Source organism: Fringilla coelebs (genome assembly GCF_963513975.1).
Source record: "Fringilla coelebs genome assembly, chromosome: 8".
NCBI classification, from domain to species: Eukaryota; Metazoa; Chordata; class Aves; order Passeriformes; family Fringillidae; genus Fringilla; species Fringilla coelebs.
In genome coordinates, this window is record NC_140066.1 from 25,661,368 (window position 1) to 25,679,796 (window position 18,429).

General features: G+C 42.3%; 1 protein-coding gene across 1 annotated transcript in view; it reads left to right on the forward strand.

Annotated features, from left to right (window-relative positions):
• The window catches only part of SORCS3 (sortilin related VPS10 domain containing receptor 3), a gene marked incomplete at its 3' end in the record, with an annotated part of 260,788 nt that overhangs the window by 174,766 nt on the left and 67,593 nt on the right, over positions 1-18,429 (forward strand). The window contains exons 6-7 of the mRNA XM_084210407.1: positions 9,462-9,526; positions 16,227-16,345. Coding sequence (XP_084066533.1) covers positions 9,462-9,526; positions 16,227-16,345 — 184 coding nt within the window. The remainder of the gene's footprint in view (positions 1-9,461; positions 9,527-16,226; positions 16,346-18,429) is intronic.

Sequence of the window (18,429 nt, forward strand, 5' to 3'; positions counted from 1 at the left end):
TACCTTTTCACATACTGTGATTACAAACATAATTTTCTGGCTATTTCATTCAGTGGCAAAACACCTACAGGCATCAGGAGTGAGCATCTTTTCTGGATCCATCCTCCCTTTGCCCCAGACCTCATCCCCATGGCCCAGTTGATTTCGAGAAATGCCTCTTCACAGCTCTTGTTTCTTTACAGCAACTGGGGCTGGACGCATCCTTGCAGTGGAGGAAGATGCAATCTAACAGAGGATTTATCCTCAGAGAGTACATCAGCACTGGCAGGGACCATTTTTACTTGAAACTAGATACCTCAAAATTCTTCAGAGGGATTTTCTCAAAAAGAATCAGGCAGGAGTCAGGTAAATTCAAGTTCATTTCCCTGAAGGACCCAGGTAAATTCCAGTTCATTTCCCTGAACTGACTTCAGCTGCTGAACCTTTGGAAATTTGCCTGGCATTAAGCTGAACAAAACCAGTTGTTTTATTTAACATTGTTGAGCCCATGCTGTGCAAAAAGAATAGTCTTATCATGGCAAAACAGACAAGGTGTTTCTGCATTAATTTAAATGTGAACCATTTGTGTTGCTCAATAGCATCCATTAAAGATAAGGAGGTCCGTTTTTATGCCTTCTGCTTGTTGTAAATTAACAAACTCTCTTAAAACGACAATTCATCAGCAGTTATATGAGGCAGAATTCATTCTCGGCAAGAGAAGAAAATGAAACTCCCATCCTTTCATCCCCTGGCATTCCCCTGAGTCTCCTCTGTAGAATGAGATGAGTTTAATTTTGCTATTGTTAAGCACAGTGAGCATGAAGCTACATCAGAAAGAGCAGGAAGGAGCATCTTATTAGCTGCATTACAGGTTCTTTTAAATAATGTTGATTCAGTAACTTGTGTCTTGCTGATCATATAGAGAACAAGGATGAAAAGGCAGTGAGTGATGCTGTTTCACTTGCATATTTGTAGTGAGTTAATTGGAATAGGACATAGCAGTGGTTATCGTAGCTCTGTAATCATCTTGCAAGATAATTGTTCTCCATTGGGCAGAAGGCAATAAAAATGAGAGGCAGACACATTTCCATGTTTAGTGGAATATCAGAAGTTCTGTAGCTGAGCCTGAGAGAGAAACATACTCACTTGTGTCTGCCAGCAAGTACTTAGGAAATAATAAATAATACCTGTAGACTTCAGAGCTGATTTCAGTAGATCTGGGTTTTCTCACATAGGAGAAAATCCTGCTTTTTATTGAAAAAACCAAAGAAAACCCAGCCAAAAACTCTGTCACGTTTTTGGCCAAAGGGTGCAGACAGATTCCTAGGTTTTGCTCACAGTATTTTTGGTTTTCAGGTTTTGATTGAAAATCTTTGAGTGAAGGAGACAGGTTCCATTACAATATTGATTTTAGGGGCAATCTGTAATAGTGACTCCCTAAAGCCATTTCTAGATCTGCAGTAGTTTCTCCAGAATTCTTTTTTTTTCTTTCTACAAATCATTAGATTTGAACAGTGTGCTAGCACTTTGGAATTCGCCTTGAGGATAGAAACCAGCAGAGTATTACTTTTCATTTGGCCTTGTCCTTCTTTTTTCCTTTTATTGCTCCGCTGTAACAACAGATTAAGAACCCAACAAAGAGAAGCTCTTGATTTACCTACAGCTTGACCATACACCTTTGCTTCTTGACATGACTCCCACTGCAGCATTCTGCCCTGAGCATTCTCAGTTGATCAGGGTAATGCTTTTGGGATGGGGATGTTTTGGATTGCTGCTGTTGTGAAGAGCTGGGAGTGTGTCTGGTGCTCAGCCCCCTGAGCAGCCTTGTCTCTTTATTATTTGTTCACCTGCCTGCATAAGAGCAAAGGACCCACAAAAGATCTCTGGTTTCTCTGGTCTCTCCTATTGCACTGTTGCTCTTTCACTGACAGAGACCTGCATGTGTCTGTGTCTGTTTTATTCATCTCCATTCTGCCTGTGAGGATGCTTCTGTCTCCGATGCAAACTTGTCTTGTCATGAGACACTTGGTGATCTGCTGACCTCATGACACTGTTGCTTTTACAAATCATAGCCACACAGACTTGCTGTTTCTACAGGCAGAGCCTGTCTTTAGATATCTGTCTGCTGCCAGAATCCTTTTTGCTTCCTGCTTCTTTGTCTTTTCCTCCTGTGGTATTGAGACAAATGAGCATCTCACTCTCAACTGCTAATTGAGTGTGATTTTTTGGGGGCAAGGAGACACATTGATGCATTTATGCTTGCTGGTCCAGAACAGAATAGTTCATTCTACTCTCTATTTCTTCTCCTCGCATTTGTTCTTCATTCCTTTCTTTCCCTATTCCTTTTCTGGCTGATGGCTAAAAGTCAAAGAAGGAAATTAGCCATTTTTTTCTCTTCAGGTTAGTGTCTGAAATGCAGAGAAACAACTGCCACAAAAGGTTTGTGAAACAAATCAATTTTTTCATATTGTTTTTCCCCCAAATGCATGAAATGAACCACAAATTCATTTCCAGAATGTTAGATGTTATCCCAGGGTGATTCTTCACAATATCCCTCAACAGGGAATGTAGAGACTCATTCTTCCTTAATTAATACAATGTACAATGCTCATAGGCATGTGGGGCTCATCAGCAAATCCTATACATATTGTCTGTGCCAAGTTTCATACTGGCATGCCCTCTTTCAACAATTTAAGCTTTATTTTTATCCATCTACTGCCGCATTCATTTATTAAATGATGCCCTTGCTCTGAAGCTTTTTGGAAGGCTTTTTTTGTGCATAGGCCTCTGTTAATAGCTGAATCACTGAGCCTTAGCATTTCAGGCATGTCATAGTTAAAATTGGAAAACATCTTTACAAATGAGGCCAATTCAACACGCAATATCTGATAATCCTTATTTTGGTGTAAAACATTTCTTGAATGGGACATGTTTAAGATACTTCTGCTAGGAAACAAACTTGGAAGAATATTACAAGTCTTACAAACATTTCCTTAGAAGGAGAGGAGTAAACCCAGTGAAATCTTTGGTTACAGGACTGCCAGGCTGAGCTGAGGGGTCTTTGAGCATGTACTTTGCTTTTCCAAAGTGATCCAAAAGAGGGCTGATTCATGTTTCATGAAAAAGCAAAGCAATAATCTATAGAAATTCCCCGTGTACATGACTTTCAAAGGAGGGTAGCCAAGCACTGGGAAAACATTAATTAACTGGGCTTCATAATATAGTAGGCACTAAACTAATTCTAAGCAAATGCAAAAATCCAAAAATATACTCTTATTCTTTTTTCCTAAAGGGACTTGAGATTTAGAATAACAAAAGTGAAATTGTTCTGAAAAAAGTGTCCCTTCCAGAAGAAGGCAAAACAGGATCAAACCCTTGTGTTGGAATGTGCTCAAAGCTTGCAGACCTCTAAACCCCAGGAAAATCCCCTCCCTTCTCTCTAGAAAGGTATAGGTAGGTTTGGGAAAAATGCCACAGTTCTTTAAAGGACTAATACCTATGAACTGGATGAGAACTAGACACAGCCTTATTTGTGCACAGGTTTTGGTGTTAGCATAAAGGGAAAAGAAAAAATATTCAGCACCAGCAGTTTTGCTGTTGCTAAATATACTTTCAAGGTATTCTCTGTTAATTTCTGTGATAAAAAGAGTACCTTCTTTTATCTACTGAGAATAGAAAGAAATTATTCTCTGTGTAGCAGAGCCTGCTGCCTTTAATGGATTCTCTGGTGGTAGTTGACATGGTTGAGCCTAAATACCAGTTTTCCCCTCAAGGAAAGGATTGATTTGGACTTCTTTCCTCTTCTTGGTTTGGTTTATGCATAAAAGAACTCTGTGTAGCAACTTTGTGGTTCAGGGGCCTGTGATCCACTGAGCTTACAGGGAAGGCACAGGTTTAGACATTTGGTATAGGTGGGGCTGAGATGCAGGGAGGCACGTGCATGAATGCACATATGGAAACACAGATGCAGATGCCATGAACACCTTGTTTTTGAGATACCATGCAGAAAATCTCCTTAAAATTCATTGGGACCATTTTAAAAAGGATTGGCTTTGCTGAGAATAAATACTTGGCAATTTTTTTCCCTTATCTTGCAAGCTAAGTCTCACAACAATTACTTCTGCCGACGTCCAGGACTACAGCATCATGGAAATTAGCACTGGAAAAGATGTAGAAAGCTCCAGGGACTTCGCTAAGACAGTTCCTTACAGTAGCTTCCTGCCCAGCTGTTTTTCCCAAGCTTCATTTGAAATATGCTGTGCAAGGAGGTTTTGCCCATAACTCTTCAGAGACCTCATCACATCCTAACACATCCAGCAGCATCTCCCCTGGCTCAGCCACACAGAATGATACTGTTTTTATGTGTTTAATAAACACATTCTTTGCCCCAACAGTTCAACATTTGTATAGCTCTTAACTATGGTAGTTTATGGCAGCTGCCCAGGGTTGTGTGCAGGTTGGATGTATGCTGTTAGGTGCCCAGAGTTAATGTCTGCTGGAGGGGATTTTAAACCAACTAATACATGAATCACCTTGACAACCTGAAGCCAACTGCAGTTATTGATACCTAGACAAATGTGATGCAGTATCAGGTAGAGGAGAAGCCTGTTGGAAAGGCATGTGTCATTGGGCAAGGGTTCCATGTGGAAAAGTCCAGGTCAGTTGAGTGGGAATTGAATGAATTAGTTCCTGCTTCCATGTATGCACATGGGCATGGCTCTTGTGTTGCTTGGATGAGTTGGAATATGCACTGCTTGCCTGGTATGACACAAAAGTGTTTACTCCTGGAGCAGGATAGAGTTAAAATTACATCAGACTAATTGGCAACATCCACTAATTTAACTGCAGTTGCCTGCAGCAAGAGGATGAGTTTTTCCTCTTTTACATATTATTATACAATAAATGTGCCTTTTTCCTTGATGTTTCTCACCCTTATTTAGTGCACAACGTCCTTCTAGGTAGTATCCTCTGTTTCCTCTGTCTCTTTACATGGACACTGACAATTGCCTTCATTCTGATATCTTAACCTGCAAAAATGAGTTTTCAGGTCAGCATCTTGGAAGTCTCAATTTGTTGTAAAAGTTTTGATTTTGTTTTCAAAGTGGGGGAATGCCACTTTTACTGGTCAGAAACTAGACACACCCCTAGCAAAAAGCTCAGTCCAGCAGGTTCCAGATCAAGTTTGAAAGGCTGACTCCTGTAACCTGAATTTTTGCTTTATCTTGTAAATCCCAAACAAAAATGTTGCTCACATTCAGTGATGCTCACTTAAACTCCCCGAACTCTTGTGTCCAGGAGATAGAGGAATGGAGCATCTCTTACTCTCAGTTGATGGTTTAGGGAGCAAGGATCAACAGACACAGTTGGGACTGCTCAGCTGTTTTCATTTATAAAGCTAGAGGAGACAAATGTCAATCCTTTTCACCTTTAAATGCCTGGTGGGTAAGGCAAAATGGGTAGAAAAAAAATGCAAAAATTGTTTATTCCATGGAAAGGCATTAGAGTGGATAGAAAAAGCGAGCTGGGGTGTGCAGTAGGCAGGTAGCCTGAAGAGTCTCTGTTTTTCTTTTTTCCTCTCCTTGCATGTGTTGGCATTTTGTATTTTGAGGTATACAACACCTTGTAGTTGGAAACTACAGGGAAACACTTCAGGAATAATTTAAGTGCAGAATATTGTGTTTTCCTTGCCCTTATCGGCTGCTCTCCCTCCCAGTCAGAGATGAAATATCAGCAGAGTGGCCTAGTAAATGTGCATCCATGCACAATGCTCTTCCCTCAGGATAGAGATAAGGATCCTGCCAGGATCATGTCCATCCTTCAAGAGCACACAGTTCTCTTCTGAAAAGAAGAGAGGAAGGATCTTGTGAAAATCAAGGGCTACCATGAAAACAGAAAGGAAAAGCAGCACCAGAAGATCCAAAAAAAGTACCAATTCTTCCTTTTAATGGAATTCAGAGGTAGTTTGAATTCTTAATTGGAAAATTATCCTCTGCCTGCTGCAATTCTGGCTGCAGGCTCCACATTTTGAAAACTGCTTTTGCAGCAGTTGGGGAAAGTGTCAGCAGGAAAAACTGACCTTTCCTGTCACTACTGCCTGCATGCTCTCAGCATTTTGTCATGCCAGGGGTGATTAATGAGTAGGGATGGTGGAGGATGTTGATTTAGCTCAGCTCCTCACAGTGAGGGTGCCTTATTTTACTCCCTACGGCCATCCAAGACAGCAGCACACATGGGTGCATTTTGTGAACCTGGGTTTAAATTTTGCTGTCTGGAGTTTATATGCACAGATCTGTGTGACCATGGGTCAGGACCTCAGGCTCCTGAGTGTTAAATACTCTTGTCTTTATAAGCCTCTGGACAGGGTTGTTAGCTAGAGCACCATGAAGGCCTTTCCCAGTCACCACATTCTGTGGACAACACTTGGTTGTATAAGTCAGGGGATGCTGACATCTCTCCTCAGCATGCTTTAGTTGCTTAAATAATATTGAGCAGTGCATCCTCCAAATGTTCTTCAGAGTGTAAAAAAATACAGGGCTGGGAAAGTGTCTCTTCCTGTTCTGTTGCTGCTCCTGTATTGCCAGACCTGTGAGGTGGTTGTAGTGAGTTCTCAAAGCTAGAGAATTACAACAGGATAAATGAGTAGTTTTAGAGTCTATGTGTGTGTTTTCACAGCTGTGCTTCAGGATCTTGCTCTTTCCACTGCTGACTTTTTTGAATTCTTCATGTAAAGCTCCTCCAGACAAATGATGAGAGACCATTTACTAAAAATACCTGAATTCAAGAGCCAGAGCAATGCAAAGCAAAGCTCTGTTCCTTGCCAGTGGGAACAGATGTGAAGTGAGGCATGAAGAAACAGCATTGATTGGGGATCTGTTTTGCAATCAGTCATTGGTATAAGAAAGCAAGTTGGTTTGAGTGAAGGAAGGATAACCAATGCATCAATTTTCAGCCTTATCTCCCTGCAGATAGACCAGCCTGTCTTGCTTTTGTGTTGCAGAACACTTTGTGAGCTTTTCAACTTGTAGAGCACTATTTGGTGAACAGAGGAGTACTAGGAGTGTGCTGTGTGCTAGTCCTTTTTTGTCATCATTGTTATTCTGAAAAGAACCATTAGGCTTGTCAAAACTAATTAAGGGAACAAGTAGATGGCACTGGAAAGGAACTTCAAGCTAGAATGACATGTTTCAGGAGATCCCTCTCGTTCCCTGGTGCACACTTGAAAGGCATTATGAGTAGATCCACAGGGCTCATGCATGCAAATGCACAATGGTAATGAGTATTCTGGATTTTGTGAGGATATACTTAGGTTCTTCTAATTGCAGTCCCTTTTAAAATGAACAGCACTGTGGCAGACTGATGTTTTATTACCTGGGCCGAACAGTTTTGCCCCGTTGCTGCAGGGGGAGATACACTGGCCCCTCCATCTGGAGGGGAGAGACCCAGAGGATGTCAGGGGCACAGGTGGAGCCATTTGACACTGTCAGATACGTGTCAGAATGCAGCAATGGCTCGGAGGAGCCTGGTGTCTGGCTTCCAGAAGGATGGATGCCAGGGGAGTGCATCTAAGGCTGAATTTAAGTAGGAAACCTGTTGGTAAGGGCTGCAGGGCAAGTCCCTAAAGAATTCCCAACCTTTATTCTCAAAGTGCTGGAATTACTGCTCTGTTTCATTACGTTATGATGAATAGATATGATGGGAAGCGTGTACATCTGTCTCTGTTGGCATGTCATAGACAAGGGTGATGGTTACTGAATGACTGAAATTACAGCAGTTAGTGCTACTCATTTGAAAAAGGTAGAAAACCTCTGCTATGGACTAGAAAGATTGCTTTCTATGTGCATTGGAGACCAATGCTGCAGCACACTGTCATGTTTTTCACTGATGTTTAAAGGAATTTCTGTGTGTCCTACTGTCACTTTTAACCACGTCCATATATTGGGAAGTTTTGATCCCAATAATTGTGTGATCACAGGAACTCAGGCTCATTCTGGCATCCTTACCAATAACAGACAGTCCTTCTTCCTTGTGGGATCACCCTGAAACTGATGGTAGCGATTAAGGAGCAGACTGTTTCTCACTGTGAGTGGAATGATGAAAGCCCTGCCTGTGCTGCTTTGTTTTGTTGTGTTGGTATCTTTTGGCCACAATTCAGAGCGTTGTGAATGGACTTGCTATCGATGTGGTGCTCTCGTTAACAAGCGGTGCCAGTTTCAGTTACCTGCACAGTGGGTCATAATGTAGTTATTTTGACATTTGCAGCACTGCCTGATCTTAGCTGAACTCCAGCACATTTATATGTTTGTCATTGCTTCAGTTGCTCTGTTGTTTGTGGGATTCACAAAGATGTATCAGAGCATCTGTATTTTTTAAATTATTATTATTATTATTTTTACTGCTTTTGCTGTTGATGCCCCAAGGATGAAAACAGCAAAAGAATGTGATAAAATTTTTTTTCAGAACATTAGGGAGTTCTGAACATTGGCTGGCTCAGAGGGAATCTATTATTTACAATCTACTGTATCAAATTCAACTCCCACTGAATTAGAAACTGATTTTTGTCATTGTCCCTTTTTAATCTAACCCTTTGGTTAACTCAGGAGAAGCAGCACCATAAATCACGTGGACATCTATGGATTTTTTTTTCCCCTGCCAGCCATTGCTAGGACTAAATGTTCATCTCTCAGTGATTCTTATCAGCCAGGACACTAATAATAACATTTCTGTTCTGCGCTTGACTTTCCCTCTTCCAGGAGGAAAAGTATCTTTTTAATGTGCTTTGAAAAATATTTTTAGGGAGTAAATAACAATGCATGGGAAGATTTGACTTGGGGTGCTTGAGTTCCAGCTTGTGAGATTAAAGAAACTCCTTGTGCCTCTTTTCATAATTGTCAAGGACCATGGATGGCATGGGATCGTGGTGTGAATAATGAATACTTTCTCACCTTTTTAAAATCAGAAATTCACCATATGTGCAACACTGTTTTTCTTCTGACGATGGGGAAAAGGAGATAAAGAATAGCAAGATTGCCCAGCAAACCAGGGGCAAATCAGGAAACTTAGTCTTTCATGTCTCTAAACAGCCAAATAAAACCTCCTTTTAGTTAGCTTTCTGAAGGCATGGGGCTGCTGTGCCCTTGTTTTTCTTTCAGCATTAAAACAGAACTCTGATTTTACTGGGTCTTGGGACCAGCTCTCTTTGCTATCACTAGAACAGTCATAGTAGCCTTGATCTTGTAGACAAGGGACAGGCAGGATCACTCTCCTGTGCCTGGGAAGGTCGGTGTAGGGCCCCTGAGCATGGTCTGTGTGGAAATACAAAGGAGTCAAGTCATTAAAAGGTGGAGACCTACATACCAGGTGTTCCAAGGTAGGTTTAGACTGGCTTTGTGTTCCTTCACCAGCTCTGTCTGATTGCAGCCTTTCAGCTAACTGACTGTCTTCTCTCTCTGTCTCTGTATTTCTCTCTGTCTCTCTCCTCCCAGGTCAGTGGCTGGTTTGGATAAAGAACCTGACCTTGTGCACATGGAAGCCCGGACAGCTGATGGACGTGAGTGCCTGCAGCCAGTGCTAAAAACTGGTCTTTGAGCCAAGAATGGAGTGGGAATGAGAATCCACTTTGCCCATTTTACCTCCCCATTTACATTTTAGTTGGTAGGGGGGAATGTGGGTCCTGGGGTTTGAGGTGATGTTCTTTATCCTGAACCTGTAGAGACAAGTGGTGGGCTACAGGGCATGTGTCTGTGGAGGGGTGGACAGAGTCACAGTCTGTTGGGCCAAGAACCCATCTATTCTGTTCCCTGTTCAGCTGTTTTAGTATCACATAATTTGCATCAATCATAAAGAGCTGGGCTACCAGCACTGTACCATGGAACCTCTGTGCATTTCCAGAGATGCTCAGAACAGCTAGGTGGTACCTGAGACTTTGAGAAATTACCTGCAGTCAGACTTGCCCTCTAGCTAGAATGTCCCTATGCCCCTTTGTCTTGTATTTAAAGTATTTTTTAGTTTTCCTCATCATGTATGAATAGATGTTCCATACCAACACATTACAGGCTTGAAAAGGTGCCTGGATCTGAAGCAGGAAATAGGAAAAAAATTCTTAACTCCTCCCTGAAATAAATCTAGTCACATTTGCAGTGGAATGGATTCCTATGTATTAAATCTCCAGCAAAGAGATGGTATTAGAAGTAAGTTGACTTACTCTCTCTGAAGTGTTTTAGATATTTCTCACAGGAACTGCAGCATAGAAAAGTTCCTTGTGTAGAACTTTACTCCAGCATGAGGAAATGGGAGCAATGGAACAAGTGTCCCATTTTGGTGCAGTATAGAAAAACAGCGTAGGATTAAGGAGTCAGAGGATTTCTGGGAGAAGAAAAGCCTCATTTTTGTTGGTTGCAAACTTTTCTCTGTTTTAGTCAAGCGCTGCGTAGGCCAGATGTGTGAAAAAACTCCTGTCTATCAAGATGGCTTCTCTGAGGTTGTGGATGTTCTAATATCACTCACTGGCCTCCCACTGCTATTTAGTGGTGGCAGCTGAATAAATAACCAGGCAATAACAGCTCGGGGTGACAGCTGTTTGTTGAATATGTGGAAAAAGCAAAACAGGCCGACAGGTGGGTGGACAAGGTAGGGAGGCATCTTCAGTGCCTTTGCTGCTGTGTGTACTGTCGCAGGTAGGATGGGAGAAGTGGTCAAATGCAAATAAAAAAATCCCAAGCAAGCAAGCAAAGTGCTGATGGAGTCTGTTTTCAAACTAAGTTTAAACTTGCTCACCCAGCTATTTGAATATTGGATATGTCAAGGATGTAAATGTTTGAAAGATCTATCCCCAGCTTAAAGACAGCTCTCTTCTTTCAGGTCTTGTTTGCTCAGGGGTTTGCTCTTTGTTCTTGTTTTAATATATAAATTCAGCATTTTGAAATTGGCAGCTGATGGTGTTGAGGGTTTCACTGGGAGCCAGGCTTGGCCAGTAGTGTCAGCAGAACAGCCCCACTGCAGCTGCCATCCCAGGTCTGTCGGGCTGTGCTGGCCCTGCTGGCCTGTACCAAAGGACTCCTCTCCCAGCACAGCACAAAAGAACAGTGCTGCTCCAGTCAGAGGTTCCAAGGCTTAAAACAATTTTAGTTTGTGTTACAAAGAAATGACAGCCTCACAGCTATGGACTTCCCCAGTGTGATATTGTTCAGCTCTGGTGCTCAGGAATGGGGCACTGAACTTTTCTCCCAGTTAGTTCTGCAGCCAAATTGGGCCTTCATGTGCTCAGTGAAATAGCTGAGGCACTCAGACCTGCTGGAAATGGGGCCATGCAGTTGCTTCCTCTTGATCAGAAAGCTTCTGATGAAAGTTTTCCTCAGTATTATGCAGAAGGAAGGAAAGGCTTCTCTAATGCCTCTTTTAGGTCATTCTGGTGGCTCAGTCACTTATTTGATGCATTAGCAGGCATAGATTTAAGTATCCCCATTGCTTAGTTTAATTCAGATAGAAGAATCCATGCCTTCAATGTCACTGGCTGCTTGAAAAATACATGATTCTCCTAAGCTGGGCATTTTTCTTTCTTCTTCTGTTTGCCTCCATGTTTTTAAGTTAAAAAAAAAGAAAAAAAAAAAAACCCAACAACTTAGTGAGTAAAAGCAATGGAGAAGGGAGGGGAAGGAATGGAAGTGCTATTTAGGACTAGACTCCTGAATTTGATGATTTTTAAATTTTTAAATTTTTTTTTCTTTTGGCATTAATGGGACTCAAGAACCCATCTGATACCAATTCAGACACAGGAGGCTAAAAGGAGCTCTGGAGCTGGGAACAGGTGGTGGGGCATGCTGGAATCTCATTCATCCATAAATGAGTCAGGGCTATCAATAAGCTTATGGATCTGGGGGCTGGCAGTCCTGTTCACCTCTCTGGTGACTGTCCTTCAAGATATCTTGCCACATGGTTTTGTCTGTCCAGTCATTAGAAATGGTTGTGTCTCTGAAAAACCCATCTGCCCCTGTGCCTAGTCTCCTTAAATACTGCAAGATGCTGATAGTTCCAGTGCCTATCTTATCTCAAGCTGTTCCCATCTTTTGTAGCAGATGAAGTTTTTCACATTTTTTCGACATCTTGGCAGAGTCATTGTAGCAGAATAATAATCGAGGCTTGCATTTTTAAATTGTAAAAACATGTAGGAGCCTTGGGCATTGTGCCTTCTGCCAGAGTGTAATAAGCAGCAGCAAGGACAGGGCTGGATGCAAGGGAACTATTATGATCACACTGACACAAGCACCCACCAGCATTCCTTCCCATCCAGGGAAGGATATATTGAACTTTCAGTGAGTTAATCTTCACCCCACTTGCAGATACACTGCAATAAATAGGATTTGAATTATAGGAAAAAGAGGGGGAGAAAAGCTAACCAAAAGGATAAAACAGGGCAACTAATTCTCAGAGAGTCTACAAGTCTTTTTCTTGGGGGAAAAATTATTGAGACCAGTGAGTTTTTTCTCCCTCTCATGGAAATCTTCATGATATTTTGATTTAAAATCTTGCCTGATACCATGGCCTGATTTATCTTGAGCTCATCTGCAAATGCAAGTTGTCTCTATCAGCTGCCCTTTTCCCTATTAGCCATGCCAGGAGGGAATTGCTGTCCTGTGTCTAGGTCACAGTCGCCTGCACACAGGTTGGTCCTTTGCAGCCTGCAGCACAACAGCTTTGACTGTTTCACTGCCTCCCTTCAGGGACCCACATCTTTGGGGAGAGAGCCTCTTGTGCTCCTGCTTCCTGCCAAAGCTGGCATGGAAAAGATGAGACATGGTAGCTTGGCTTATTTCACCAGTTGGTCCCTTCCAGTTTCAAGAAATTGTTTCCGTTTTGTCACTTCGAAAAGGGTAAAAATACACTCCAGAGTCGCAAGATGGAAGACTGTGTTAAATAGCAGTGAGGAGGTGGTTCAGGCTCCTCAGCTGGAAAATGGCTGTACATCTGTGAAAGCCATTCCCTAATCCTAAGGCAGGTGGGAAGGGTTTGTGCGGAGGCACGGACGCTGGGATTGGAGCTGCAGCAAGCCCTCCAGGCTGCTTCATGTCCATATTGCCACATTCACAGATGTGCTGAGGAAGTGGCTGGGCTTGCTTATAAGCATGAGAAATTTTTAATGCTGCCTGGGAAGTAGGGAGCCCTTCTCACCTCCTTTTGCAGTTGAACATTATAAAAATCCCAAAAGTAACAAAAAAATCCAACTCGCTGAAATACCCCTGAGAACCAAAATACCCAAACCCTTTAATTCTGGGGTTGTACAGGACAATATATGAATTGGAAGTAGTGCCCAAACAACCTCTCTTGGGCAATACAACTCCCATTGAAAGGTAAACAAGGCTTTGGAGGCATGGCTTAGTCTCATGTCACCTGTCCCTCTGGGTGAATGTCCTTTTAAGTGTGGCTGCCAAAAAGGGGAATGCAAAATTACCTCATTCTGGAGGAGAGGCTGATAATAGCCTGGAAGTTAGGATGGCCTCTTCTCTCTTAATGGAGGCTTTTATTGAGAGACCCTGTACTTTCTATGTGAGAAGATGTGTTCTGTGAATGGCACCCTTTTAGAAGCTTGAGAAGAGACTTGAGATTGTTTCTTGCTTTGAGTTGCACACAAATGGGAATGGAACTGGGTGCTGATATATTTTTACCTGATTTTTAATGTATTTTAAAGGGATTTTAAAAAAAATTTCTTTGGGGAAGCAGGAAAAAAGCAAGACTTTAGCTGGTATCCTAAAGCAGAGAGGTTTAAAGATATTTTCTTTGTGTCTGTGTTTGTTTTTTTTTAAATAGGCTTGTATTGTAAAATATATGAAAATAAATAAAACAAGAGACTAAATGGAAAATGGGTAGTGAGCTACCCCCCCTTCTCCACCACCATCTCCTTGAATATTAATCAGGTGCCATTCTTTGAGTATATTTGATTGCTGGTGTAACACACTCAAAATGACACATTTCCCAATAGGCAAGAAGCTCGTTGTCATGTCAACACTTGTGATTTATCTGCATTTATTTGTGACAGGTTTTTATTCCTCTTCCCATTCTGTCACTCAGCAGCAACAAATTATCCCCTTTTTGGAAGGATAAGAATATCCAGGCGACTGTGTGGGAGAACGTACTGGAGGGAATGAGCTTCTAAAAATACAACTCCTGACCTCTCCTCCTTGTTCTGCCTAATTTTAGAGCTACCTCAAAGAGCAAGTCACCGCTGTTGATCTCTTTGGATAGCATGGCAGCACATAAGACCCTCTTGTTTTCTGAGAAGTTGCTTTTATCCACTGCAAGGTTGTCTTAGGTTCCACACTGAGGAGCTAAATAGCAGCTCTGGGCCAAGTGTGTGTATATCAGTTGATGAAGAACTTTAATTTATGCCAGCTAAAAGTCTGACCTCTCCTCTGCTGCTGCTGCTGCTGGAATTTTATGCTGGGAGAAAGCACAGCTCTGATACTCTGGTTATTGGCACTGTCTCTGTGTCAGGTGTTTTTCACCATACACTTTAAACACTGCCCAGTACTCTGAGCTGGCACCAGCAACATTTTCTGCTGCTTTAGCATCCTCAGTGGGACTATGATTTCATTACTGCACCAGACCTGTGTGACTGCTCTGACTCAGCCCTCATTAACCTGGAATCCCTGGTGCCTCAACCCAGAACCAGGTCTGCAGCCTTTAAACAGGGGCCTCCACTCACTGGGTGGTTGGGCATGGACCTTTATTAGATTAAAGCTTGGCTGTAGTTTGACTCTTTTAGACAAAGTATTTCAGTAATTATTAGTCTAATTATTAATGACTGTGATTTGCATTCTTTTTGCATTTTTAAGAGTGTTGCTGGGACAAGACTATAAAAGAGGAAACTATCAGTCTATGGATCTTGTTTTAGAATTTGGGAAGGCAGTTGGCTGAATCTCAGAGGATTTCAATTGTGCCCCCCAGAGCTTTCCACTGTCCTGTATATTGCTGTCACTGGAAGGACACAGAGCAAGGACAAGGCAGGTTTTTTTTGTGATGGAGAATCCTGTAAGCAGCTGTGCTGGGCTAGTGGTTGTCTTTTTAAACTTCTCTTTTATCATTTTGAGCTCAATTTGACAAGGTCCATGTCAGAAAGTTTTGTTGTGAAGTAAAATCACTGCACCAGGCTCACCCCAGCCCTTACAAACTTGCTGTTTACTTCATTGTTGTTCTGTCCTCACCCTTTGCAGAAAAGCAAAGAAGCATTTGAATCTAGGAGGCCTGTAAACTGCCAGAGTGCAAAAGATATGACCCTTTTATCACTCCAGCTGTCATCTTAGTAGTATTTTTATTTTCTTCCTAATTTGCAGTTTTCAGAAGAGCAGTTGAAAAGCAGAGATGGCATATTTAGATTGCACACATCCAGAAACACAATGCATTTATTGTTCTGTTTCATGAGGCCTTTTCTTAACCTGAGTGAAATAATGCTTAATCCCCTATAACCTCTCTCAACTTACTGGAGGTGAGCACATCTCTTCTTGTTCTGACTTTCTGTACATCTGCCTTTTCCTTCTGTTTTCATGTTCTTCTCCCAGTCCTGTTCCTCCTCCCAAGCAATGTCAAGGCCTGACAGGATCCCATTAGTGTGATGGCCTTCTGTTCTTCTCTCCAGACAGAAGCATTTGATGCTTCTTGCAGTGCATATAGCTGCTGTTAGGAATCTTCAGCTACTCATGCTATTTCATGGCCGTGGCATTTTCATTCCGAGCCTATGTTTGCTATAAAGACGTAATTTTGGGAGATGCTTGTGATTTTCACAGAAAAATAAGTTAAATTTAATAGTGTTGATTTGGACTTTTTAATTTCTTCTCTTTTTGTGTTTTACTGCCACAATTAAAACCAGTCAACAAGGCAAGGGGGTTTCAGAGGGAAGACAGGAGTATGATTTCCAGAAAGGTGTAGGAGTTGGTGAGTTCTACCTAGGTGGCTTCTGCTCTGTTTGGTCTCATCAGCAGCATTCTGATGCATTTATGGTTGGTACCCTCCATTGATGGGGGGTTTTGAACTTCAGTCTCCTGAGGAATGTCTGCACAACAGGAAAGGGAATGGCCAATGTGGAAGTGTGGCGAACTCCTAACTTCAGAGAGCAGTTACCGTGTCAAAGGCTGGAGGCAGATCCTGAAGTAACATCTCCCTAGTTGGAAATAGCACCTTCTTTGGAGCTGCTGATGGTGTTTACAGACAAGTGGCTCCTTCCTGGGCATCTGTGACGTGTCCCTGTGCTCCCCTTGCAGACACCCACTATCTGACCTGTCGGATCCAGGAGTGCTCCGAGACCAAGAGGAGCGGGCCCTTCTCGCGCTCCATCGACGTCAGCTCCCTGGTTGTTCAGGATGAATACATCTTCATCCAGGTATGTTGGCTTCATGCAAATGGGACAGGAATTCTGCCTGCACAAGGGACTTTTTCTTAGGATGTATTCTTAGGATATTCTCAAGATAAGCATATGGGACTGCAGTTTTTAAGAGCTGGGTGTCCATCCTATTGGCTCTGCAGTCTGAGGTAGGGCACTTGATCTCCCTGCTTATCACTTGTCTTGAATCATATCTTTTTAAAGCTTGTTCATAAAGAGTCCATGATTTTCACAACTTGCTATTTGTGGGGCTAATTGAAAAATACAAAGGAAGTAGAAATGGATTGGGGAGAACAGAGAAGAACAAAGGAAAGGTGTGAATGATTATTTTAGCAATTGGAAAGGTTTATGCTGATTTGACAGTCAAGTAATGCTAACAGAGTGAACCAAAATTTGTGGTAGGAGGTAAAATAGCAGAAAAATTGAGAAAAGTTGTTACAGGGCAACTTCAAAGTGAAAGATGTCTGTAAATTTGTCAGTTGGTGATGATTCCAGAGATGAGGAGAAAGTGTCAGAAATCGAATGAGAAACTACGTGGTTTTGAGATTTTTTGAGAATACATGGGCTGGATGGAACAGGGCCATCTCTCTAAATTTTGTGTCTGTGGAAGCCTGAGAATGAATAGTACTGTCTGGAAGAACACTTCCTGAAGCTGTACCATTTGGTTGAAAACTGAGGGCCAGGCTGCAGTGATTCCAGATTGTAGGAAGCTCAGGAGACACAGAAATTACAGACGCGGTGATGTTAACTGCTTGACTCCAGTGCTGAAGCAGGGGGAACAAAATGAGATGAAGACTGGACTCAGGTAGTACAAAAAAGACATGTGCTCCTATTTTATTTCCTTGAGTGAGCATTTTTCTTGACTGTATCCAAATTATGAGAAAAATTTGCTGTGTTTATTGTCAGACTTCCTTATCAAAGGGAAGACTGATAAGTCTGTGCTGGGATTAGGTGGAAGACTGGATCCCTGTGGCCTGGGAGGACTTCAGTATGAAAACTGCATGCATTTGAGCAATGCTGGTAGACTTCTGAAAGCAGGGGAGTGTGCTGAGCTGGAGATGACCTATTTCAATGGGAGCCACAGCTCCCCTCAATCCCCCGTGAAACCCAGTCTGCTACTGCTTCCTTTGGTCTCAGTGGAGATACACTGCTAGAAAGCACTGTGAATTCACTTTTTGCTGCTTAGTAAATAACGATTTGACTAAAAGCAATGGCTTTCCAATCGATCTTCAAGGAGTATTTTAGAGAGACTCTCTTAGTGTGGTGGTGTATGTCCGTCGCTAAGGATGTTGTGGAACATCCAACTCTTAAGTGTGAGGCCTTACAGATGTTTCTCACTCCACAGCTCTCATCTGTGTTAAAATAAGGCCACTCTGTTTAGAATCTTGATCTCACAGTGAGGACGTGGGCCTGGTGTGTGTGTTTCTCTGCCTCAAAGCAGCAGTGAGCAGCTCAGGCTATTCGCTTCTGAAAACTTGAAGTTAAAAAAGTGTGTGTGTGTGTGTGTGTGTGTGTACAAACACATTCATGTATGTATATGTTATACTCAAGTGTCTTGACTATTCTTAGCAAGGTTTTATTATAGCTTAATGGGTGTTTGAATTGAAAATCACATCCCCACACTTTAAAAAGCTGTTAAATATGTACACAGAACATTGCTGCTGCTTTGGGCAGGAGGCTCTCCATTCCCAGGCTATCCCTTTCCCTGTGTTTTGTGTCACACTGGCAGGGTTTCTGCCTGTCCAGCAGTCTGTTGTAAGTGCCTGCAGATGCTGGGCAGGGATTGAGCCCATGCAGAGCTCGAGTGAGACTCAGGCACTTCTGATTCCCAGCACACTCTGAGCTGAAGGTGTGTGAAATCCAGGATATGATCAATGGACTGTACAGAGTGTTTGCTTGGTACATATATAGGAATGCTGATATGTCCTGGATGTATCAGTCCCACAAACCATGTGGGATTGCTGCCCATTATGGGATGTGTCAGATTGACTGCTTGCAATGTCTCACGCGTGTTGTTCAGTCTGAGTAATCTTGGACAGAAGTGTAGGAGCCAGGTCTTTAGAATTTTAAATATTAGACAGAGA